The 25,559-nt window shown below is 36.0% G+C and overlaps 1 protein-coding gene across 1 annotated transcript in view; it reads right to left on the bottom strand.

The window, feature by feature from the left end:
• Positions 1-25,559, bottom strand: part of LOC123549521 (H(+)/Cl(-) exchange transporter 7-like) — a 150,025-nt gene that overhangs the window by 64,109 nt on the left and 60,357 nt on the right. Inside the window, exons 3-5 of the mRNA XM_053545268.1 lie at positions 22,249-22,320; positions 17,727-17,792; positions 1,057-1,192 (exon numbers count right to left, since the gene is read on the bottom strand). Of these exons, the coding sequence (XP_053401243.1) occupies positions 1,057-1,192; positions 17,727-17,792; positions 22,249-22,320 (274 nt within the window). The remainder of the gene's footprint in view (positions 1-1,056; positions 1,193-17,726; positions 17,793-22,248; positions 22,321-25,559) is intronic.

The following is a 25,559-nucleotide window of genomic DNA, read 5'->3' as shown; positions in this document are numbered from 1 at the left end:
GATGGATTCATCATGGAATCCAAGATCTATTGTTGTTCAAGATATTTTGCAAGTTTGTATCAAATCAAACCATAAATGAAGTCTCCATATGGCTGCAAATTCCAAAGTAGCAAAGTTTGGTCCTTTAAGGGGCCATAACTCCGGAACCCATGAAGGAACCTTGCCAGTTTTCAAAAGGAAACGATATATTATTCCAATACAAGTTGTGTGCAAGTTAGATTGAAATCAATTGCAAAATTTGGTCTCTATTTTGTTTAAAAGCCAGAATAGCGTATTTTGGCCCTTTAAGGGCCCATGACTCTAGATCCCATGATGGGATCTGGCCAGTTTTCGTAAGGAACCAAGATATCATGCCAATACAAGTTGTGTGCAAGTTTGATTAAAATCAATTACAAAATGTGGTCTCTATTGTGTTCACAACGACAGACAGATGGCGGATGAAGGACGAACACAAATGCTCACCTTGTCATTATGTGACAGGTAAGCTAAAAAAATGTCTTGTACTTCTTAAGTTATTGCAAGATGCCACTTTTTTGTCATGATTTTCACTATTGTAATTGCAACCAAACTAAGTTTTGTCAAACAACACCACCTTTATGTCATTATTTTACTGTTGCCAGAATAACCACACTTTTTGCAATAACAACAAAATAAAAGAACACACATACTCTCTATATTACCATCAGCTAAATTTCATGAAGATTATCAGATTCTTGTACTTTTAAAGTCATCACTGGCTTCCATATTTGAGTGATAAGACAGTTGTGGGGTGTGGTGTGGAGTTGGGGCAACCATAAGAACAAGAGTTGTGTGTAAGACGGCGTGCTTGACTTTTCTCAGTGCTTGACTCTGAATTAGAGCTTTGCCGGTAAAAACTTTATAAAACTAACTAAAAACTTCTAAGTTAAACAGGGGCATAACATGTCTTTTCAACTGACTTTTTACCAAATGTTTTTTGTTTTGCCCATGAAAGACCACACTGGACATTATGTCTCTCTGCCGTATTTCTCCCACTTCCACAAAGGTCATGGGCACCATTTCATAATTAAAGGATACATGACTGAATCAAGCTGAATTTTGCATGACTTATTTTCTCAACAAGAATGTGTACTACGGCAGCAAGCAATGCTGTGAAAATGCCAGTGAAAAATACAATCAACCATCGCTGTATGAACTGGAGAGTGACTTCTTTCTGAAAAACAAAATAAATACATATCAGTTATTTCAGTAAGACATAGTATTACACGAAGATTAGTATTACACCAAAATTTTTACAGTAAAAACCAAACCCTTCTCAGCATATTCTTTTTAACAAATATATCTTCTGAATTTGTTAAAAAAAAAAAAAGATTTCAACCCTGTTTTAACTGAAAATATTAGCTACACCATTTCCATGGAAGATTTTATTCGGCTAAGATATGTCACAAAGGTTGGTCATAAATCCGCGATATATACCCCGAAATGTGGTTGAAGTTCTTCCAGGACTCAGGTTAACATCTGGTATGTTTTCATTACAATCAAATGAAAAAAGGATAAAAGAAAAGTATGTTATGATGTCAAAAAGATATTGCTGTGTCATCTATTATGTACAGAGAATTCAGAGACAAACTGACATTATCTCTTACTGATACTATGACATCACAGTTATTCTAATGAGGGTATTTAACTGACATAAGACTGTAAAAGTAAAATTTTCATAAATGCTAACAAAATAGTGAAGTTACAGCAATATGTCTTGAATTTCAATAAAAGGAGAAGATAAAACTGACTTCTAGCAAGAGTGACATTTTAAAACAACAAGACAACTTACTTTTGGTTATAAAACCAAATTTGATGAAGATATATGAAACCACTCATGAGAAGAAGTCATTTAAAAGTATTCCTATTTTCAGCTCCAGGGGCCATAAAATGGGACCAAGCACTTCCATATTGAATACATTTGGCAGAGGACTTTAAGATGATTCTACAGATCAAGTTTGATGAAGATCCATCAAGTAGTTCATGAGAAGAACTTGTGTCTGTGGGTTATCTGCTGACCACTTGCTATTGTACTACTGAATGGAAACCTTTTTCATTCTCAAGGCCACTGTACATGTGCTGATTATACTGGCTAAAAGGTTTCACAACAGGCATTCCCAAACTATTGATCAGAAACATTTTTCAGTGTCTAAAGTCACTGTGACATCAACTTATTTTTTCCTCAAAGTAACAGGGGCACTGACCATAGGCAATCACTAAGTTTGACAGCCATTGGTCAAAACATCTCCATTTATTAATAACAAATGTGACCTTTGACATACTGATCTAGAAAACTATTGACTACAGGCAACAACTAAAATGAAGTTTGGCAGCTGAGGCCAAATGGTCTACTGAAGTACTGACCAGAGACACAAGTCCTCCTACTCTATGAATTGGGTTAGAGTGGATGTCTGGTTTGGCTATGTGTGAGTGTGGGTGGTAAAAGTGCAACTGCAGGTGGGAATACATACAGTTGGGGTACTTGCAGCATAATAAAGGACCTTGCATAAAATATATCAGATTAAATTGATTTCTTCCTCCCATTAATCTGATTACAAAGTAAGAGGTTGCTGTGGTTGCTGTTTTATCAAAGAATTTACAGAAATAAAAGTGCATAAAATATGAATATAGATCTACTCAATGCAATGCATAGTAAAATCTCCATAAACACATATTTCCAATAAAACTCTCATAAAATTCTTCAGATGTATATGAGGTTCTTTCTCTTAACACTTATGAATGGAATCATAAACTCTCAAGAGAAAAACAAATTATTTAACTTATCATTGTTGTCAGTTGCAACCTGTTATAATCTGATTCAATTCTCATTAACAGCCTGTTCCTGGCAATGGAGAATAACTGGTATCAAAATTACTTTAAAAGTGTAACAGTTATCATAAGGGGAAAACATATAATTTATAGACACCAGGCAGAAAACATTTGTTAGACACCTTGACTGTAATATGATGAATGATGAATGTTTACTTTTATTATTATACATACTAGATGGAAATACTGAAAAATATTGATGTAATATAATTGAATTTCATATTTTCACTGTATTTATTTTTCAATGCAGTGAAACATATTTTTCTATATTATATATTTCTACATTTATACTGGTTTTCCAGAACTACTTTGGTATTCTTAGGCAGTGACTTTGATAGATCTACCATTTGAAGTGAAAAGGAATGTAACTATATGGATAATAAAGCAAACTATTTTAAGTCAAACTTTAGAATTAACAATGATCGTAGCCCGCCTATGGTACATTCAAACCAGTATTTGTACGAGTACACGGCATTTAACCTTCCGCGAAGGGACATAACTCGGGAGAACATTTGAAACGCCAGAAAAGAAAACCACAACAAAATGTCAAATTTATTGGGAACTGTGTGTTGTACGCAACTCGTACAACTATATTTTCATATTTAATGTCTTTGTAGATGCTGTAAAGGTAACGTTTTTCATTCAATTCTAAATTAAGACTAAATTTCGCCTGTACGGAACATGCATTGTTGTTGTTGTCCCTCCTTCTAAATGTAAACAACGTTTTAAATCATTTGCGCATATAATAAACAGAAAATTCAAGTTTTTTGCATGAATATGTTTTTTTTCTCATCTCAAGGTATGCAAAAACCTTGAATATCCTCTACTTATTAACAATATATAATCCCGTTTCACAATATTTACAACTTTCATATGAGTTTTTGTCTGAAACTTTGGAGGTTTGAGTCTGTAATGAACTTGTGCTTATATTTTGAGTTGTTATGAGAACTTTAAACTACAAACTGTTATATATAAGAAAACTGAAAGATGGATGGCAGACAAAGGACTTGAGATAGTGACCTTTAGTGACCTTAGTGTTACAGTTACAGGTCTTCTACATAACACATGATCTAATCATGGGTACCATTTGTGCCAAATTATATAACAATCTGCAGATGGATGGAACATTTTCGTACAAGGCATGAAACAGATATTTACATGCCTTGGTCTTGCAGTGTTAGTGTTGGCCATGCCACACACTGTTTTTTTCCTAGAAAACATAAAATTTTGTGCAAAAAAAACATTAAAATTCACAGATGGCAGTTTTGGACTGGACACAAAACTGACCATGTAAACCTTTGACCTGCAAAAGTAACCTTGACCTTGGAGCTAAAGGCTTGAGTTTTGCACAAAACACTGTCTCATTAAAGGCATTTTTGTGCATTGAGTTATTATAAAACCCCTTGATGGACTACAGATTTATGGGGTGGACATGAAAATGGCCAAAAGAAATCTTTGATCTCTGACAGTGAGCCTGTGCTTGGAGGTTATAGGCCTGAAATTTTTTCAACCATGAACAATAGCTACTCAGACATATATTTCATTGAATCTCCATTACCTTGTGAGTAGGAATTATTTTCACGAAATTTTGTCAAGAAAATTAACCTGGGACATTTTGCCTAGTTTTATAAGTTTACCTGGCATACATATAAGGCCTAGTACATAATGCAGTTTTCCAAGTTTGTGTCTATTATTTATACTCTATAGGGAAACGATCCTACCAATTTTCGACGCCAAGCGACGAAAATCAGGATCTATCCCTCTACGGAAACATGCAATATACTGAATGAGATATATACTATCGAATTCAAAAATGTGTCCTTCTGGCACATGCACAGAGCGTCTGACTTCAGATTTTTTGGAAGAATATGCTTTTTCCTTGTGCCTAATAAGCATCCACATAACTTGTCCGAACCGCAACGTCTTGCACATCAGTACAAAAGTAATATGGGCAGTGTTGTTTTTATTCCAAAATCTACTTTTAAAATGATATGGAATCGGTGCTGTCATTAGACAGTTCTTTTCAAATCTTATGTGATGAGTTGAAGTCGGATCAATTCCCGATTGAGGCATGCCTCATTCCATATTACTATAAGTTAAAAATGAAACTAAATGAATGGCTTACAATATACAGAGATTCATGTTATAGCATGGTGTCATGTAACTTAGCCGACCAGCAGGTTAAAATGTGTACATAAATTTAGATCAAAAGGATTTAAAATTACCAAGACAACACATTCTTACTAGTTTCAACTTTTATGTCTTCGTGTCAGAAAATCATGGCTTTAGGTCAGATATAACAATTACACATGTCCTTCTAGATGACCTACAGTCAAACTTGCTCCAGAGACCATGTCTATGTAGGGAAAACTTGCATTAAAAGGCCAATTTTTCCATTCCTTTTTTTAACAATGCTGTTAAATAACAAATTATAATGCATTAAGAGACTATGTTTTGCCCTTGTCTAATAAAAAGTGTAACGCATTTAACCAAATGAATTAATTTTACTAGCAGCAGGGTTTTCAGGCAAGTGAGTATTTTGGAGATTGTTTTATTTCAACTACCAGCTATGTAAATAATAACTCAAAATAATAAAAAATATTCAATCAAAATCTTAAAAGTAAATACATACATATATATTTTTCAAAGCATTTTTATCATAAGAACTTTTGAGAGATTGAGTTCTCAGTGAGATATTATAAGTACTTGTAATACATCAAAACATCTTATGGATGGAGTTGAGTCAAATGTTAATGAGAAAAATTAAGTACCTGACTTATCACATACTGAGGTTGCAACCTGTTGTAATTAGAATTAATTCTCATTTACAGCATGTTTCTGGCAATGGAAAGTGACTGGTATCACAGTGTTTTATCTAGTCAGAAAGAACACAGATTTACTGTAGACAGAAAACACTTCTCATGATATACAGAATGTCTGTTTTGAACACTGAATGCCCACACAAAAATATCTCTTTAGAAACAGTCTAAGACCACTTACTGGAATGCGGAGCCAAATGTTTCAAAACCTTTTACAATTTATAAGCTGCCACAATAGAGAACAAAGAATGTAACAGAAACTATGAGGCTGTTGTGTAAAGTACAGTAATAACACAGAGCATAATCATATGTCAAATCCATTTCTGTCAATTTTCTGGAACTCTACCAATGTCAAATCCATTTCTGTCAATTTTCTGGAACTCTACCAATTTCTGTCAATTTTCTGGAACTCTACCAATGTCAAATCCATTTCTGTCAATTTTCTGGAACTCTACCAATTTCTGTCAATTTTCTAGAACTCTACCAATGTCAAATCCATTTCTGTCAATTTTCTAGAATTTCACTACAGAAAGTGATATGAACAAATAATGTCAGAATATTTAACTAAAACCATGTGACAATGGACATCTCAACATTATATGAGCCGTGCCATGAGAAAACCAACATTGTGGGTATGCGACCATCCGCATCCGCGCAGTCTGGTCAGGCTCCATGCTGTTCGCTTTTAAAGCCTATTGGAATTGGAGAAACTATTAGCGAACAGCATAGATCCTGACCAGACTGCGCGGATGCGCAGGCTGGTCTGGATCCATGCTGGTCGCATACCCACTATGTTGGTTTTCTCATGGCACGGCTCATATATAGTGCCATAAACCAAATTCATCTTGTAATCAGGGGAAATAAGAAGTATTTCTATCATTTAGCAGATAGAAGCTGCCTGGCAGATGGAACAGAAAAGAGAACAACTATCAAGTGAAATTAAATTATTCTGAAAGAAAAGGTTTTAGTAGTGAAAATAAAATTACAGTCTGAAATATGTGAGGTTATTTGTAAAAGCAAATACTATTTCAGTTGTCTACAAGTCAATGTCGTTATTTTTTATGGCAAGTATCAAATGCTCATAAGAGCTGTCCATATTATAGCATGCTTGGCTATTCAACAATTTGTAATTCAGAAAAAGGCCAAAACCAAGTGCCATTTTTGAGTGTTCCAAATTTCAAGACTTACTGACTAGCTCAAGGTCAAATTTCATTTCCGTACACAACACTATGCATGTGGTCCAAATTGGAAAGCTGTAGCTTGAGAAATGATAAAGTAGGTCACTAGATCAATCTTAAGGTCAAAGTTTAATTCGGTACACAAAACTATGCAAGTGGTCCGAATTTGAAGGCTTAGCTTGAGAAATGTGTAAGTAGGTCACTAGGTCAAAATCAAGGGTCAAATTTCACTTCAGAACACAAATCTATGCATGTGGTCCAAATCTGAAGCCTGTACCTTCAAAAATGTGAAAGTAGGTTACTAGGTCAATGTCAAGGTCAAAGTTTGTTTCGGTACACAATCCTATGCAAGTGGTCTAAATTTGAGGCCTGTAGCTACAGAAATGTGAAAGTAGGTCACTAGGTCAATCTTAAGGTCAAAGTTCATTTCGGTACACAAAACTATGCATGTGGTCCAAATTTGAAGGCTGTAGCTTGAGAAATGTGAAAGTAGGTCACTAGGTCAAAATAAAGGTCAAGTTTTATTTCAGAATACAGAACTATGCATGTGGTCCAAATTTGAAGCTTGTACCTTCAAAAATGTGAAAGTAGGTCACTAGGTCAATGTAAAGGTCAAAGTTTGTTTCGGTACATAAAACCATGCATGTGGTCCAAATTTGAAGGCTGTAGCTTGAAAAATGAGAAAGTAGGTCACTGGGTCAAAATCAAGGTCAAATTTAATTTCGGAACACAAAACTATGCGTGTGGTCCAAATTTGAAGACTGTACCTTCAAAAATGTGAAAGTAGGTCACTAGGTCAAAACCAATGTCAAATTTCATTTTGAAACAAGGAACTATGCATATGGTCCAAATTTGATACCTGTACCTTCAAGAATGTGAGAGTAGGTCACTAGGTAAAAATCAAGGTCAAAGTTTTTTCAAGTGCACAAAACTATGCATGTGGTCCAAATTTGAAGGCTGTAGCTACAGAAATGTGAAAGTAGGTCACTAGGTCAAAATCAAGGTCAACTCATGTCAAGGTTCATCTTGCCACTCAAAAATATTCATGTGGTCCAAATTTGAATGTTTTAGTTATTGACAAGAAGATTTTAAAAGCTTTTCCCTATATAAGTCTATATGAACCATGTGACCCCCAGGGAGGGGCCATATTTGACCCTAGGGGGATAATTTGAACAAACTTGGTAGAGAACCACTAGATGATGCTACATTTCAAGTATCAAAGCCCTAGGCTTTGTGGTTTGGACAACAAGATTTTCAAAGTTTTTCCCTATATAAGTCTATGTAAACCATATGACCCCCAGGGTGGGGTCATATTTGACCCTAGAGGTATAATTTGAACGATCTTAGTTGAAGACCACTAGATGATGTCACATACAAAATATCAAAGCCCTAGGCCCTGTGGTTTTGGACAAGAGGTTTTTCAAAGTTTTTCCCTATATAAGTCTATTTAAACCATGTGACCCCCAGGGCGGGGCCATATTTGACCCCAGAGAAATAATTTGAATCATCTTGGTAGAGGACCACTAGATAATGCTTCATACCAAATATCAAAGCCCTAGGCTCTGTGGTTTTGGACAAGAAGGTTTTCAAAGTTTTTCCCTATATAAATCTATGTAAATTATAGAAATAAACAAAGGGCCATAACTCACTCATAAATTGTTGAACCAGTCTGATTTTCAGGGGGACACAACTAGGGTACCAATACATCATTCTGACAAAGTTTGGTCAAAATCCCCCCAGTAGTTTCTGAGGAGATGCGATAACGAGAAATTGTTAACGGACGGACGGACGGACGGAATGACGGACGGACGGACCACGGACGCAGAGTGATTTTAATAGCCCACCATCTGATGATGGTGGGCTAATAAATTTCAAACAGGAGTTCTTTAACTTATGGTTGGTATGCAAGAAGGATGTCTTGTATGAAGTTTCAATCCAATATATGTACTTGTTGCCAAGTTACAGCTCGACAATTAGTTGCATACAAATCTTTTAACACATTTTCAATACAATTTGAACTGATTTCCAACAAGAATTATCTAACTTGGTTATGTAAATATCATTAATATGAAGAATGCCTTGTGAAAAATTTCAATCGTAACTGAAATATAGTTTGACAATTAGCTGCATGTAAAACTTTAACCACATTTTCTATGTCAAGAAAGTGGTAAAAATTTACATTAAATTTAACCAATTGTTATCTTACTTGGTTATAAATTTCAGTGGGCATAAAGACTAGAAAGAATTGTGACATGTCTTGCTAGTTAGTGACACACAAACCTTTTCTACATCCAAACAAAAGGCCATATTTTTTTTTTTATAATTTATGTTAGTTCAGCCAAGAATTATCTTAGTCATTTCAGTAGGTTTGGTGACTGGAATGCATGGTGTGACATTTCAATCCAATACACTTGACAGTTATCAATTTTTTCAAGTCCAAAAAGGGCCATAATTTACAATTACTTCAAAACAGAGTTAACTAACTTGATTATTTCAGTAGGTTTGATGACTGGGAAACATTGTGTGAAGTTTCAAGCTAATACATACAGCTGTTATTAGTTGCACACCAAACTTTAACTGAACTTTCTAAGTCAAATACAAACTACAATTTGAACAAACTTTAACTGAACTTTCTAAGTCAAATACAAACTACAATTTAAACTGATTTCAACCAAAAGTTACTTAACTTGCCTAGGTATTATGTCATAATGCCTTGTGATAAGTTTCAGTCAGATACATACAGCTGTTACTGAGGAACAGCTTGATAGTTAGCAACATGCAAAACTTTACAAAAGTCTAAAAAAGGGCCATAATTTACACTAAGCTCAACAAGAACTTAGCTAGGTGGGGCAATATATTCTCAAAGTTCTAGATCAGAGGATGAGGAAGTAAAATTTAAAGAGAAGACTTTATTGTTTTGAGTGTGAGAGTCGGATGGGGTATGTAATGCGGCACAGGGATGGAGGGTTGGGGGTTTTGTGCAGAGCTGGTGATGGAATACTAAAACTGGTGTGTATGTGTGTTTGAGGGGCGGGGTGCACATTAATATGAACTAAACTCTAAACTTGGGACCTTGAACCTTGACCTATCAACCAAGCCTGTCTCATCACCAGATCTGACTTTGCTGTAACCTTAACCTAGTTCATGCTATCAAATACTAAAGCATTAGAATATAAAAGTGACTTTTCATTGTGGGGGTGGGGGGGGGGGGGGGGGGACGGCTATCAGATACCTTTTGATAAAAGTTCTATACTTCTGACCAATAATTTCAAAGGAGACTAGAACTGTCACAAGAGTGACGAATACCCCCACAATACTGTCTTGTCACAGAAGAATGGCAACCATAAGAAAGACATCACAGGCCACAACAAGGTGCAATTTAAATCAAACTTGACCTGTATTTTATGATGGTACACCTGTGTAACAAAATTTATCTAAATCTGTCAAGCCTTTCGTGAGTTATTGTCCGGCAACCATGAGTTTGGCAAATTTTAAGTTGGAAAAGGGCCATAACTACATAAAAATATTGGTGGTTTGTAGCCAAAGTCGAACTTTACCTGTATTTTATGATGTTACAACTGTGTACCAAAAACCATTTAAATCTGTCAAGAACTATCACTGGAGTGTTTAATGACTCCAATGGTGGATGAATATTGCACAACAGCTTGAGTTTGTGTAAAAAAAATATCAAATAATAAGAGAGGTACAGATAAAGTGTATCAAAACACTATATAAGTATAATTCTAACCAAAAAAGGGGGCATTATTCAAGAAATATTGGTACAAGAGTTATGCACCTTGTGTCATATGATGTGGGTGATGATGTGGAACAACTACTTCAAGTTTGAAAACAATGCATTTCGTAGTAACTGAGATATAAAGAAAATGCATCAAAATTAACCTTAAATTCTAAGTAAAAGGGGGCATAATTCATGAAAGATTGGTGTCAGAGTTATGCACCTTGTGTTACATGATGTGGGTCATAAGGTGGAACATCTATTTTAAGTTTGAATCAAATCCATTTAGTAATAACTGAGATAGAAAGAAGGTATATATTTCAGGATGCGACGGGACGGGACATGCCAAACTGACTCCTATATAGCCCCCCATCAAACATGTTTGGTGGGGGTATAAAAATGTTTCAACACTGGATAATGGACTTCAACTAACAGAAAGGATGATGGACAAAGGAACTGGACCATCAACCAATCTTACAGGCTTAACCTGAACACTTTGTACAGGTGAGCTCAAAAGAAAAAGAACAAAAGAAAGCTTAATCCAACACACTGACTAATGAAGTCAGAAAAGCAAATAAATCAACAAAATTACCTGCCTGTTCTGAAATTACAATGAAGAGATGTCAGTCATTAGAACTGTAAAAGCCTCATTTCTTATTTAAACATTCCATCTACATCTATCTTTAAATTTTTTTCTGTACTTCTGTACTTTAAAGTTAAAAAATAACTCAACTGGTTTCATGATTAATTGGTAAGGAAGCGGAACTAGGAATTTTTGTCTTCCCTGTTCTTTAAAATGGCACGAGAAATCTATCTCTAAATGACAAAAGCAAGGCATCTTTCTAGAACCTGTCTGGCATTAGTCTTTGTAAAAAAATATAATGATGTATGTCCCATTTTACTGCTTATCCTTTAGAAAAACCGGTATGGCTAAAATAGTGAAAACTTCTTTTCAGAAGATTTAAGAGGCCCAGAGCTGTTTTATAATGTTAACACAAGATATGAAATAGAGATTGTTTTTCACAGAAAACACTTAATATGCAGACATTGTATAATGCCATACATTCTCGCATACCAGAGGTCTACCGTGGTTCCCCGGATGAACCTCTGGCACATTTCGCCGATATTTGTGGTTTGGTTACATTACAGGTAAAACGTTTCAGCCAATCAGCGTCGTTTCCCGACAAAATGTAGCGAACCAATCAAAATCGTCTGTGAAAAGCGTCACCGCGTCTTTTCATATCGATGCCAACTTACGAGGAATATTATTATTTCTTCAGGTAAATTTCTTAACATCGAATAACAGAAATAAATCTTTATTAATCGCAATCATGGAATATCGCCTTTATCCATCGTTAGCAACTACCCTGCTTACATATTGTTTGAAATTACAATTCGGCGTGCCAAATAGTGGCGAACATTGATTGGCTGAAACTTCTCCCGGTAGTAATTACGAGTGCGCATGCTCACCAAATAAACAACAGAAATAAATCAGAGGTTCATCTCCGGATTTTGACGAACATCTGATGGATGAGAATGAATGCCATAAAGTATGGGCCATAAATCCACTGAAAATCACTGAACCATAATATTCCAACAAACTACACAACTAGGCTTGGTACTGATCACTCCTGTAGAGTCTGGTTGAATTCCTACCAGTGGTATAGGAGAAATAGCAAAGCCATCTAAGAATCTGAAAAATCAAGGGTCATAACTCCACTGAAAATCATTCTACTGAAATATGCTGATGATATGCATAACCATGTTTTACACTGATCACTGGTGAGGTTTGGTGAAATTCAGCCCAATGGTAATACTACAAGTAGTGCAAACACTATAAAATATGACGAATCAAGGGCAATAACTCTACTGATTAATTTACTGAACAAGAACATGCCAATGATATGCATAACGAGGCTTGGCACTGGTAAATCCTGTAAGGTTGGGTGAAAAGTTGCCCAATGGTATAAGAGAAGTTACAATAATAAAATTTGATAAATAAAGGGCCAGAACACCACTGATAATTACTGAACATGAAACGCACCATTTAGCTCAGCAACTACCACATTTATGAAGTTTGGTGTAATTCCTCCTAATGATATCAGAGTCATTCATGTGAAAGTCCCGGATTGTCCCGGAAATGACATGCTTGTCCCGGTGTCCCGGACAGTGTTGAAATGTCCCGGAAAATAAAAATACAGGAAACAAATAAAAACAACCCCCCAAAAAACTAGTTTTTTGGTCTATAATTTGTTGAATTTGAAACACAATAAACAGTCCCCGGTGTCACATTGTTTATGCCTAATTATCCAGTATCAGCTTCATGCCCTCCAGCGGGACATGTGTTGATTAAGCCATTGATCTCTCCCGCTTTGCACAACTTTGATTATAATTGTGAACGGTTAATTGATTAATGACTGTTAAGGACGTATGCTAGAATTTGGTGCGAAAATTTTCCCAATAACAGAATTTCTTCAAACTTTGGATATTGAAGGACAATCATCTAAGAAACAAAAAAATGCAATAAAAATCATAGGTCACCGGTATCGAAAAAGAGTTATCTGCCCTTGAAAACGGCATTTCCCCCAAAAATGACATTTTCAAGGGCAGGTAACTCTTTTTCTAATCCGGTGACCTATGATTTTTATGGCATTTTTTTGTTTCTTAGATGATTGTCCTTCAGTATCCAAAGTTTAAAGAAATTCTGTTATTGGGAAAATTTTTGCCCATCTCATATACAGGAAATTCTAGCATACGCCTTTAAAGATACCATCATCAAATATGTGTGAAAGCACATGCGTGGTGATAATCTAATTGTCCAGGAAAACAATATCTTGTAACTTCAGCAAATAACTCTGTTCTTGCAGAAACGAACATTTCAAATCCAATATTAATCAAAGCATTTTTTCCAATCAGTAACAAAGATATACTTACTTTTGATTTTCGTATATTCTACTTTTACAATAATTAAAAAAAATGGTTACATAACTGGTAGACACATTTGATGAATGGCCTGAAATAAACACAGGCAGTGGCAGCTAAACTTCAAAGGGCAAGTGTCCCCAACTTTTCCCTTATTGATTTTCAGCAATACTCTTTGATGTGGATGTTTGATACTGCCAGTTCACTGATGTAATTTGACCTAATTCCACTTAAGATATTTCCAAGTACTTTAAATGAATACTTTTTATGGATTTTCATTATGTAGCTGAGGAACTGTATTAGTTTGTTCCTTCTTTTCTTTTTTTTTATAAATGGAAATGAAAGACTTATAACAGAGACACCTGGCTAGATTCTAAATCACGATGACCAGGTTAATTCTTCGTATATAGCAAGTCTCCTTATTCTGTTCGCCTTGGGAACGCAATCAATTCACGTGCTGAACTATAGATTGTATTACCTGTATTAACCTCCCTTAGAAAACTAGATGACATTTGCAGCAAATTATGCTTATAGTTATAAGCGAGTGAACAATGTTTATCTCAGGAAACTACATGTAATTTTATGATATTTATGCATGAAACCGACGATTACGAATGTCACGGTGTGTGTCCCGGACAAAAGGTAAAAATCTCGAAATTTTAACTCAAAATCCCAGAAATGTCCTGAAAAATAATGGCATGTATGATCAGAGTAGTTAGTTGCATGAACTAGGTACTACAACAAATCAAGAGCGATAACTCCACTTAAAACCACTATGCTCATAATATGCAAAATAAAGGTTTGCACTGGTAACTCCTGTAAAGTTTGGTGGAAACATGCCCAAGATTAGAAAACATCATAAAATTTGATGAATCAACGACCATAACTCCACCCAGAACATGCTGAAAATATGCACTGCTAGACTTGGCAATGATCACATTTGTGATGTTTGGTGTAAATCGGCCTGGTGGTGTCAGAGGAATTGCATGGACAACATTTGTAACAGACAGGCTGACAGACAGACAGACAGACAGGCAGACAAACTACTAAATCAATATTTCCCCCCACTGTAGAAGGGAGACATAACAAGACTTTTAGTATTAACTGTCAATACACACTCCTTTTAAAGTCAGTATCAGATGCATTCACTCAATCAGCATCCATTTCTACTCTATCACTTAGCTGCAAAACAGACAGAGATCTTTCAATGTTATTAGAAGTCCTCCCTTGAAAACATGCAATTCCTCAATAAACCAAACCAACTGATTAACTGGATTTTCAGCCCAATATCTATTATCTTGGCATCCAGGTAGGTGCTAGTTATATTTTAACACAATTCCAATCATTTAGGAATTTTGTAACAGATAAATGGGCCAAATGCCAGTTTCAGTAACATCTGAGACACATTATATCGTTGGAAAGTAAAATAGTATGTAAACAAGAAGTGCACTTATGTAAATAAAGCAAGGTCTGCCAGGAAAATGCCTATATAACAAACCAATAAAAGTTTTCTCAATGAATGAGATTAAACAGACAGGCTTGAAATCGTTAGAAACTTCTTTTTCTGGCCTCGTGTTCACAAAGCATTTTTCGGTCTCAGCTGAGTTTGATCTTGAAATTTTAATATCTATTTTACTAAAACTTCAAGACATTATTTCAATTGAAACTGACCATCAATACTGAAAAGTCATTTTAAAGGAGTTATTAACTTGACATTTAGTTTTAAACATGCTATTTAGATATAAATGATAAATAAAGTTTCATTATCAAACTCAGTTGAGACTGAAAATGTTTTGTGAACACGGGGCCTGGCTCTCAAATTAATTACTTTTCCAAACTACACCATTCATTTTCATTCCAATTTAATCCCCAAGTCAGGTATAGAACTGTAGGTTCAAAGATTATTTGGAAGACTTTTAGATCAGGGCAGACCTGAAAACCACTGCCAATTAACTGCAGGCTGCCAGAAAATATTTTAAAATATATCCTTTCATATTTTATTCTTTATATTGCTTGATTTCTGCCAACTCAATCGTCCAACAAGTACCCCTGGATTTTCGCCAGCTTTTTGTCTAGTCTGTTATCACAACCCAGCTCTATTTTGTAACTGCTATGGAATATTTTAATAACATAAGAGGTTTTCTTTTTGAGCTATGTTAAATGTGAATAATGCATAAAGATTATATGATAAATGTGTATGCTTTGAACACTTCAGAAAAAGGAAAGCAGAAAGAAGTAGAAAACATCCTTCAGTTATGTATTTGCCTTGTGGGGCTGTTTCCTACAAAAGTTGGTCAATTTGGATCCAGTAAATGTCTGAAGGAAATGACTGTTTACAAATCACCTGACATCTAAAATTATCAAGACTATTATCAATCTCGTATTGTTTAATTCCTTCCAACAGGGAAAGCTTCAAGACTGCCACCCATGCAATCCCTACTACTAAAGGATGCTTCAAATCAAAGTTGGCTGAATTCAATTTTGTTGTCGTCCTTTAGACCTAGGTAAGCTAAAATGCCAAAACTTCCTGTAGACCTAGGTGAGCTTAAAAGCTAAAACATCCTGTAGACCTAGGTGAGCTAAAAAGCTAAAACTTCCTGTAGACCTAGGTGAGCTAAAAAGCTAAAACTTACTGTAGACCTAGGTAAGCTAAAAAGCCAAAACTTCCTGTAGACCTAGGTGAGCTAAAAAGCCAAAACTTCCCGTGGACCTAGGTGAGCTAAAAAGCTAAAACTTCCTGTAGACCTAGGTGAGCTAAAAAGCTAAAACTTCCTGTAGACCCAAAATGAGCTAAAAAGCCTAAACTTCCTGTAGACCTAGGTGAGCTAAAAAGCTCAAAATTCCTGTAGACCTAGGTGAGCTAAAAAGCTAAAACTTCCTCTGTGTGTGTTCGGGTTTAACGTCTTTTTCAACAATTTTTCAGTCATATAAACGATGGTGTCTATTTGTAGCAGTGAGCACAATGCTCAACTTTATAGTGCTGCCTCAATGGAATATCAAGCCGTAGACACGCAACATGATATCCCACCCAGTCACATTATACCGACACTGGGCTGAACAGTCCTAGCACTATCCTCTCAATGCTGAACGCCAAACGAGGAAGCTACTAGTACCATTTTTTATGTCTTTGGTATGAAACGGCCAGGGATCGAACCCACAACCTCCCACACTCAAAGCAGGTGCTCAACCACTAAGCTACCGGGACGGTACAACTTCCTGTAGACCTAGGTGAGCTAAAAAGCTACAACTTCCTGTAGACCTAGGTGAGCTAAAAAGCTAAAACTTCCTGTAGACCTAGGTGAGCTAAAAAGCTAAAACTTTCCTTTAGACCAAGGTGAGCTAAAAAGCTAAAACTTCCTGCAGACCTAGGTGAGCTAAAAAGCTAAAACTTCCTTTAGACCAAGGTGAGCTAAAAACTTAAAACTTACTGTAGACCCAGGTGAGCTAAAAAGCTAAAACTTCCTTTAGACCAAGGTGAGCTAAAAAGCTAAAACTTACTGTAGACCTAGGTGAGCTAAAAAGCTAAAACTTACTTTAGACCTAGGTGAGCTAAAAAGCTAAAACTTCCTGTATACCTAGGTGAGCTAAAAAGCTAAAACTTACTGTAGACCTAGGTGAGCTAAAAAGCTAAAACTTCCTGCAGACCTAGGTGAGCTAAAATGCTAAAACGTTCTTTAGACCAAAGTGAGCTAAAAAGCTAAAACTTCTTGCAGACCTAGGTGAGCTAAAAAGGTAAAACTTACTGTAGACCAAGTTGAGCTTAAAAGCTAAAACTTCCTGTAAACCTAGGTGAGCTAAAAAGCTAAAACTTTCCTTAGACCAAGGTGAGCTAAAAAGCTAAAACTTTACTTTGTAATTTTCAGTGATCTGATAAAACTTTAACAAACTGCAACTCTGCAGGAAACAAAAGAGGAGAAATACTACAAGAACATCTTATTGTCTTCTTATTCCTACATCATACAAGTATTAATCCGACTCACTTACCCTCTTAAGATGGTCATTAATCTAGAACCTGAGCACTGTCACTTTAAAGGGACTACCTAAATTACTCATGTTTTTGTAAAACTATATAATCAGTTAATTAAAATAACATTTACATTTTGATTTTTGGTAAAATTTGAAAACAGATATAGTCCTTTCTCTCTTAATGTGTCATCTCATTTATTTTTAAAACTATGGGAAGAGGAGGAAGCTAATATACAATCTAATTATCCGACTATATACCTTTATATTTGGTTTGTCTTTTTCTTGCCAATGTAAATCATTCTCAATGGTGTCGTAATTCAGGCTCTGAAAGAAAACGATCATGTTTTAATTGATTTTTACTACTGTTCCATGCCATCTGTCATTTAAATTTCATTTACTCTATCTAAATTTGCATCTTCTTGAAAAGCTTAGGGAATTTAAAAGCATTTATGCAGACAATGAATCTAGTAGTAAAATCGATCTTTATGTATAGTTTCATGTAATATTTTGCAACTTTCCTGGTAACTGTTTTCAATCTAATTCTTACATGTTTCAAGAATCAGTAATTTGGCTGCTTTCATAGCCATGATAAATTCTGTTTCGGGTTCAGTGCCATTTTTCCAACAAATTTCAGGTATGCAATAGCTGTCAGTGAACGTAGCCAGTTTTCATGAATTCTGCACCAGGGCTAATTTGTTCTCCTCAAGTAACTGGCAACTTCCTCACATTTAGATCAGAGGTGATGGGCAAATAATGAATTGTCTTCAGTTGTTATGGAAAATTACCCCTTGATTTTGGGGATCAAACTGGCAACCTCTTAACACATTATTAGTCTTGTGCTCTAAATACTGGCAGACTTTATAACAATATAATATTCTGACTAGTCTCCAGGTATTATAAATTATCCAATGTCAAATATTAACAAGAACTTCCCATAATAGGACATAATACGCCTGTTTAAAAGCAGACTGAGACAAGGCAGTAAAAATTGGCATTAAAATTAGCTAATACCTTTGATCTTTAGCTGCGACCTTGACCTTGAACTGACATGCTGACTCATGAATTCTGCCCAACGGGTTGCCGAGGTGATCATTTGACCCAAGTTTCATGAAAATCCTTCAAGGGGTTTAGGAGATACAGAGCTCAAACCTTTGACCTTGAGTTGACATGGCTGACTCATGAGTTCTTGATGAGGTGATCATTTGACCCAAGTTTGATGAAAATCCTTCAAGGGGTTTAGGAGATACAGAGTGGACACAAAATGGAAGGCTCAAACCTTTGACCCTAAGTTGTGACCTTGACCTTGTGCCGGCAGGGTTGACATAAGTTCTGCATATCGTTTTGATGAGGTGATCATTTGACCAAAGTTTTATAAAATTCCTTCAAGGGGTTTAGGAGATATAGAGCGGACACGAAATGGAAGGCTCAAACCTTTGATCTTCAATTGTGACCTTGACCTTGAGCCGGCATGGCTGACTCATAAGTTCTGCACATCGCCTTGATGAGGTGATCATTTGACCCAAGTTTGATGAAAATCCTTCACGGGGTTTAGGAGATACAGAGCGAAAATGAAATGGAAGGCTCAAACCTTTCACCTTAAGTTGTGACCTTGACCTTGAGCCAGCATGGCTGACTCATGGGTTCTCACATTGTCTTGATGAGGTGATCATTTGACCCAAGTTTCATGAAAATCCTTCAAGGGGTTTAGGAGATATGGAGCGGACACGAAAGTGTAACAGACGGACGGACGGACGGACGGAGACCATTCCTATAACCCCCCCCACCACTTGTGGCGGGGGATTAAAAATATTTCTAAAATGTCTAGGTCTGCAGCTCTCAAATATGGAAATATCTTACATCCAAGGCATATATACTGACACTTTCAGACAACATCAAAAAGGACCTTTTGAACGATTTGACAAAGTTCCAAAAATCTCCATATACCCTCTGCTCCGTTATGGACCCCTGTGGGATTTGTGTTTATTCCAAGTTCAAATATTTTTTCATAGATAAAAAGCTGACATGTTGTAATAAAGCCCAGGTATTTTCAAATCGTTAGAACTTTAGTGCTAAAAATTGCCTCCCCATTAGCAAAAGCCCAAACAAGAGGGCCATGATGGCCCTATATCGCTCACCTGAGTACCACTGCTCCTAATGATAAGATCAAGTTTTGACTTAGATCACATAGGCATACACATTAAATATCATCAGGATTAATATTTTCTTGTAACAGTCCCTTTTGACTTATGGGTCATGTACTAGTCAGGGTCAATCTCGAGGGTCCTAGGCTCAAATGCTGCATTTTTGTACTAGCATGACTATTCCTTACCCTGGAAGACTTAAATAACATTTAAAACCAATCTCATTAGATGCTGCTGACCTATATTCATTTACATAAAATAAAGGGAGGTAACTTGTCATATTCAGTCAAAAGTTATCTACTTTGATTGTCCGAGTCCATCTGATGGCATAAATTAATGAGATTTCAAATCAGTATCTTCATTGGTTACTGAGATACACCCATTTTAATTTGAAACAAAGGGAGGTAAATTGACATAAAATCAGTCCACAGTTATCTACCCTGGTTATCTCAGTCCAACTAATGACAATAATGAAATTTCAAATGAGTCCTATAAGTACTTACTGATATAAATCCATTTTGATTAAAATCAGGGGAGGTAATCAGATATAAAATTCGGAACCTATGATTGGATCTGACAGATTTGTCATGGAATCCAAGATTTATTGTTGTTCAAGATATTTTGCAAGTTTGTATCAAATCAAACCATAAATGAAGTCTATGGCTGCAAAGGCCAAAATAGCAAATTTTGGACCTTTAAGGAGCCATAACTCTGGAACCCATGATGGGATCTGGCCCGTTTTCAAAAAGAAAACAGATATTATGCCAATACAAGTTGTGTGCAAGTTTGATTGAAGTTGGTTGCAAAATGTTGTCTCTATCATGTTCACAAGCCAAAAATAGCAAATTTTGGCCCTTAAAGGGGCCATAACTCTGGAACCAATGATGGGATCTGGCCAGTTTTCAAAAGGAACCGAGATATTATGCCAATACAAGTCGTGTGCAAGTCTGATTAAAGCTGATTGCAAAATGTGGTCTCTATCGTGTTCACGAGCCAAAAATGGTAAATTTTGGCCCTTTAAGGGGCCATAACTCTTGAACCAATGATGGGATCTGGCCAGTTTTCGAAAGGAATCAAGATATTATCCCAATACAAGTTGTGTGAAATTTTGATTAAAATTGATTGCAAACTGTGGTCTCTATTGTGTTCACAAGAAATTGTGGACGGACAGCAGACGGACGGACGATGGACGATCAAAATAGCTCACCTTGTCACTATGTGACAGGTGAGCTAAAAAACAAGGAATCGGTAAAACTGAATGATGCTCCCCAATGCATGTGCTTGTCCCAATATGGGGAATAACGTATTTTCCCGTCAATGGCCTCTATCATTTTGTGGAATTTCAATGAAACTCCATTAATACTATTCAAGTAATGCTCCGAACAAGCTTTATTTTGTATAATAAAGGGAGATAATTCAAAAACTTTGTAAGGTAGAGTTATGGTTCTTTAACACTGCACTACCTGTCAATGGCCTCTATCATTTTGAGAATTTTCAATGAAATGCCATTAACACTTTTCAAGTAATGCTCTGGACAAGCCTTATTTTGTATAATAAAGGGAGATAATTCAAAAACTAAGTAAAAGTAGAATTATGCTTCTTTGACACCGCACTTCCTGTCAATGGCCTCTAGCATTTTGTGAAGTTTCAATGAAATGCCATTAATACTTTTCAAGTAATGCTCCAGACAATCCTTATTTTGTATAATAAAGGGAGATAATTCAAAAACTAGGTAAAGTAGAGTTATGGTTCTTTGATAATGCACTTTGTCTCAATAGCCTTTATGATTATGTGAAGTTTCATACTTTTCAAGTAATGCTCCGGACAAGCCTTATTTTGTATAATAAAGTATGGTTCTTTGATAATGCACTTTGTCTCAATGGCCTTTATGATTATGTGAAGTTTCATACTTTTCAAGTAATGCTCCGGACAAGCCTTATTTTGTATAATAAAGAGATATAATTAAACAAGAGCTGTCACTAATGGCGACAAATGCCCCCGCAGCACCTTGACCTATGACCTGGTGACCCCAAAGTCAGTAGGGGTCGTGTACTCAATAAGTACTATCAGCATGTGAAGTTTGAAGGTCCTAGGTGCAGTGGTTCGTGAGTAAAGTGCCTTCATGCAAAAAGTTATTGTTGTGACAAACGAACGAACAAACTAACGAACGGACGGACAGTTGAAAACTAATATGCCTCCCTTCAGGGGGAATAAAAATAGGTAAGGTAGAGTTATGATTCTTTGACACTGCACTTTGTCTCAATGGCCTCTATGATTATGTAAGTTTCAATCAGAAGTTATACTCCAGACAAAAGTGTGACAGATGGACGGACAAACAAAGCGGCAACTATCGCCCTTTGGGGAGCATAAAAAAAAAGTCCACGCGCATACATTTAGACAGGTGACCCCTGCTCGTGACCCCTGACTATCAACCAATGCAAATGTGACTTTCATTATTTATAAATGTTTTCAAGTTTAGCCTGAAGGTCGAGTGATGTCATTTTCTGTGTTGTCAAAAACATGCCTATGCCTAGCAGGATTGCATGAAAATGTGCCCGGTGTCCTAAGGATATAAAAAATTATTTATCTGATTAATCAGTAAGGTGTATTCTCTTGTTACACAATTCAGACTGCCTTACCTCCCATTTGGAAACAATTCTCTTTCTGAATCTTGTCTTTTCCCCATAGTCTTTTATTTTTCTTGACAAATCCTGAAAAAAGAAAAATTCAATGATACAGAGTACAGACACATTAGAACAATGAGTTTCTTTTTCAAGAAGATTTAGTTTAAGTCAATTTCAGTACAGAAACTGTTTATCAATGTCTGGGTTCAAATATATCATATGCCTGTGACTTAATCTAAAATGATAACTAAATTTATCAAATAGAATTTTAAATTTGACTTGAAAACTTTATCAATATTCCAGATCAATGCTAAATGCATCTACTATTCTTATTTGAGAGATAGACAGAACACTGACAGACATGCAGTGCTCCCCATGAAGAAACAAGTGCATCTGGATAAGAAGCTAACCAGTATGTTTGTCTTTACTTGATTTAAACCACCTCTTTAACTCGATAGTTTTAGATATCTACAACCATCAGTCATAGCCCCAAGCTTTTGACAGTACAAGATTCCTTCACTGGTTGTAGGTGCAGATGGGAATATCCAGCTTAAGGTTAACTGTTTTTGGCGGTAACGAGGATCGCCGAGTTACCGCTTAAACAGTTATCCGACAGCCGGATATTTCCATCTGTACCTACCATCAGTGGTTGAATCATTTTCTTGCATGCCATATTCATCAAATAACAGTAAATATAAATTCAAACAAATGATTTTCTTATAGCACTTTTTTCTTAAAGTAGCGTATAAACAAAGCGCAGGAACTTTACGTCCCTAAACAGGAAGTACGTCATGCTGAAGACGAAAGCAATGTAATAGTTCCAGTTTTGTTTTATCATCAGCAGCGAAATGGTATGTTTTTTCCGTTAAATGACGTTTTTTGAATCGAGAGATATGTAATAAGGAATGAAGAGAAACTATCAAGGTATTTGATTTTTATCCTGTTTTACGCAAAACTTAATTATTACTACACAAATATACTACGCGCATGTAGTTCGTCATATGTCATTTACAGCATGAGAGTCATCTTACACCCCGGGGTGAAAGATGGAGTTTTCCAGCACTGGTGAAATCACCAGAAATCCCAGTCTGGTATGCAAGAATAATTGATGAGCAATCATTTTCCAGTATCAAGGTTACTGTGACCTTAACCTTTGAGTTACTGACACCAAAGCAATAGGGGTCATCTCCTGACCGCAGGCTATCATGTGAAAATGCAGCTTTAGATTTGATCATAAACTTATTTCAGTCTCAAGGTCACTGTGACTTTGACTTCCGACCTACTGGCCCCCAAAACACTTCAAAGGGTGCATAACTAAAATAATACCTATAAAATTCTTTTTTGGATCACGTCAAAAAGTGTGGTACAGAGACAAAAAACAGTAATCCTGACAAGAACATTACCTGTTAGAATCCTGTCAGGGCTATAGATTAAACTACTAACTGAATATTGCAGACAATGGCTTAAAGGCATCATGTTTTTAAGTATATATGTATTTAGCCAATTGTTAACAAGAGCACTGCAATGCAGAGCAATATACGCTGGAAGGTATGACCTCTGACCCCTAAGTGTGACCTAGACCTTGAAGTGAGCCATCCAAAACACACGTCGTCTCGATGTGATGAACATATGTGCCAAGTTTTTATAAAATCCTTCATGCAGTTCAAGAGTTACAGAACGGACACGAAACAAAATATTTTGACCTTTGACCCCTAAGTGTGACCTTGACCTTGAAAGTGAGCCATCCAGAACATGCGCTCTGCACGTCGTCTTGATTTGGAGAACATTTGTGCCAAGTTTGTTTGAAATCCTTCAAGGGGTTCAAGAGTTACAAAGCGGACACGAAATTGCTAACAAAGGACAGACAGATGGACAGACACCGGCATCATAACATAATACATCCCTTTGGGCATATAACAATTTTTCAGTCGTATAACGCTCCACTGTGTTCCGTTTGTAGCAGTGAGCATAATGTCCAAATTTACGCTTTCTTCACTAGAATATCACCCCATCCAGTCTTACTTTACTGACATCGGGCCAACCTGTCCTAGAACTATCCTCTTAATGCTTAGCACCAAATGAGACAGCCCAGTCTAGTACTACATTCATACTCTACCACACCATCACTGTAATTACCAGTAAGTCTTTTAATTTTGACAAACCCATGGATTGAACTCAAATCTCCAGAGCGGGAGGTGGACACTCAATCACTGAGCCACCACTGTGGTTGCCATAAAGTCTTTGATATGTCAGGGCCAAGGATTAGACCTGGCCCCAATTTCACGAAAAAACTTAAGTAATTACTTAGTTAAGTCTGTTATTTTAAAATCTTGCTATTGCTTAAGTTATACTATGGTTAGTAGTATTTGTCTGCAGTACTTATTTCAGTCACGAAAATATGATTATTAATTTTCCTTCAGCACCTGCTTTTTTACTTATATCTACAAACATAGATGCTACTGTAACTTTTCATTATGCATTGGGTGGTTGATATGCAAACAGATCTTTACCAAGATTGAAAAAAAACTTAATCACATCAATTTCACCAGATAATGCTAGAGGAAGTAGATGTTTATCATGTGATCATTTTATTTACACCTAGTTTATGCTAACATGCCTTTTTGATAGATCCCAATGCAAGGAAGTTTATGCTTCAGGCAAACTCTCCTGGATAATAGTATCTAAAGGGTTACTGTTCAAATCAATACTCTTTGAAATTATTTAGAACATTTCTGTATCTTAAGCACACATTTTACATACAGAATAAAACAGAAATTGATTTTTTTTCTTATTAAAACCTTTACAATCTCAAAAATTCAAGCTCTGACAATGTAATTCACATTATAAGCTGTTGTTATTGATATAAAGAAAATTAGAGCTTATTTTTTTTTTTTACAAAAAAAGTATGTCTTGATTACCACGCAGACATAACGACATACACAACTAGGCTTGGCACTTTCTTTTGTAAAGGGTGGTGGACTTCCCAGGAAGTAGCACAGACATCATAGAATTGTCAAATCAAAGATCAACTCTGCTAAAAATTATTGTACTGGAACATGCCGATAACATGCATAATTAGGCTTGGCACTGATCACTCCTGTTAGATTTAGTGGAAATCCACCCATAATATAAAAGAAGTGGTCAAAACATCATAAAAATTGACCAATTAAGGGCCAAAACTCTGCTGAAAATCATCAAACTGTAAAATGCTAATGATATTATGCACAATTAACAACTAGGCTTGGCAACCATCACTTTTTTTTTTTGTGGGCTTAGAGCGGAACTGGTCTATCTGCTTTTATTTCTATATACAGATTTCTATATAC

This window comes from Mercenaria mercenaria, chromosome 6 (genome assembly GCF_021730395.1).
Source record: "Mercenaria mercenaria strain notata chromosome 6, MADL_Memer_1, whole genome shotgun sequence".
NCBI lineage: Eukaryota > Metazoa > Mollusca > Bivalvia > Venerida > Veneridae > Mercenaria > Mercenaria mercenaria.
This window is presented reverse-complemented; position numbering and strand designations above follow the sequence as displayed.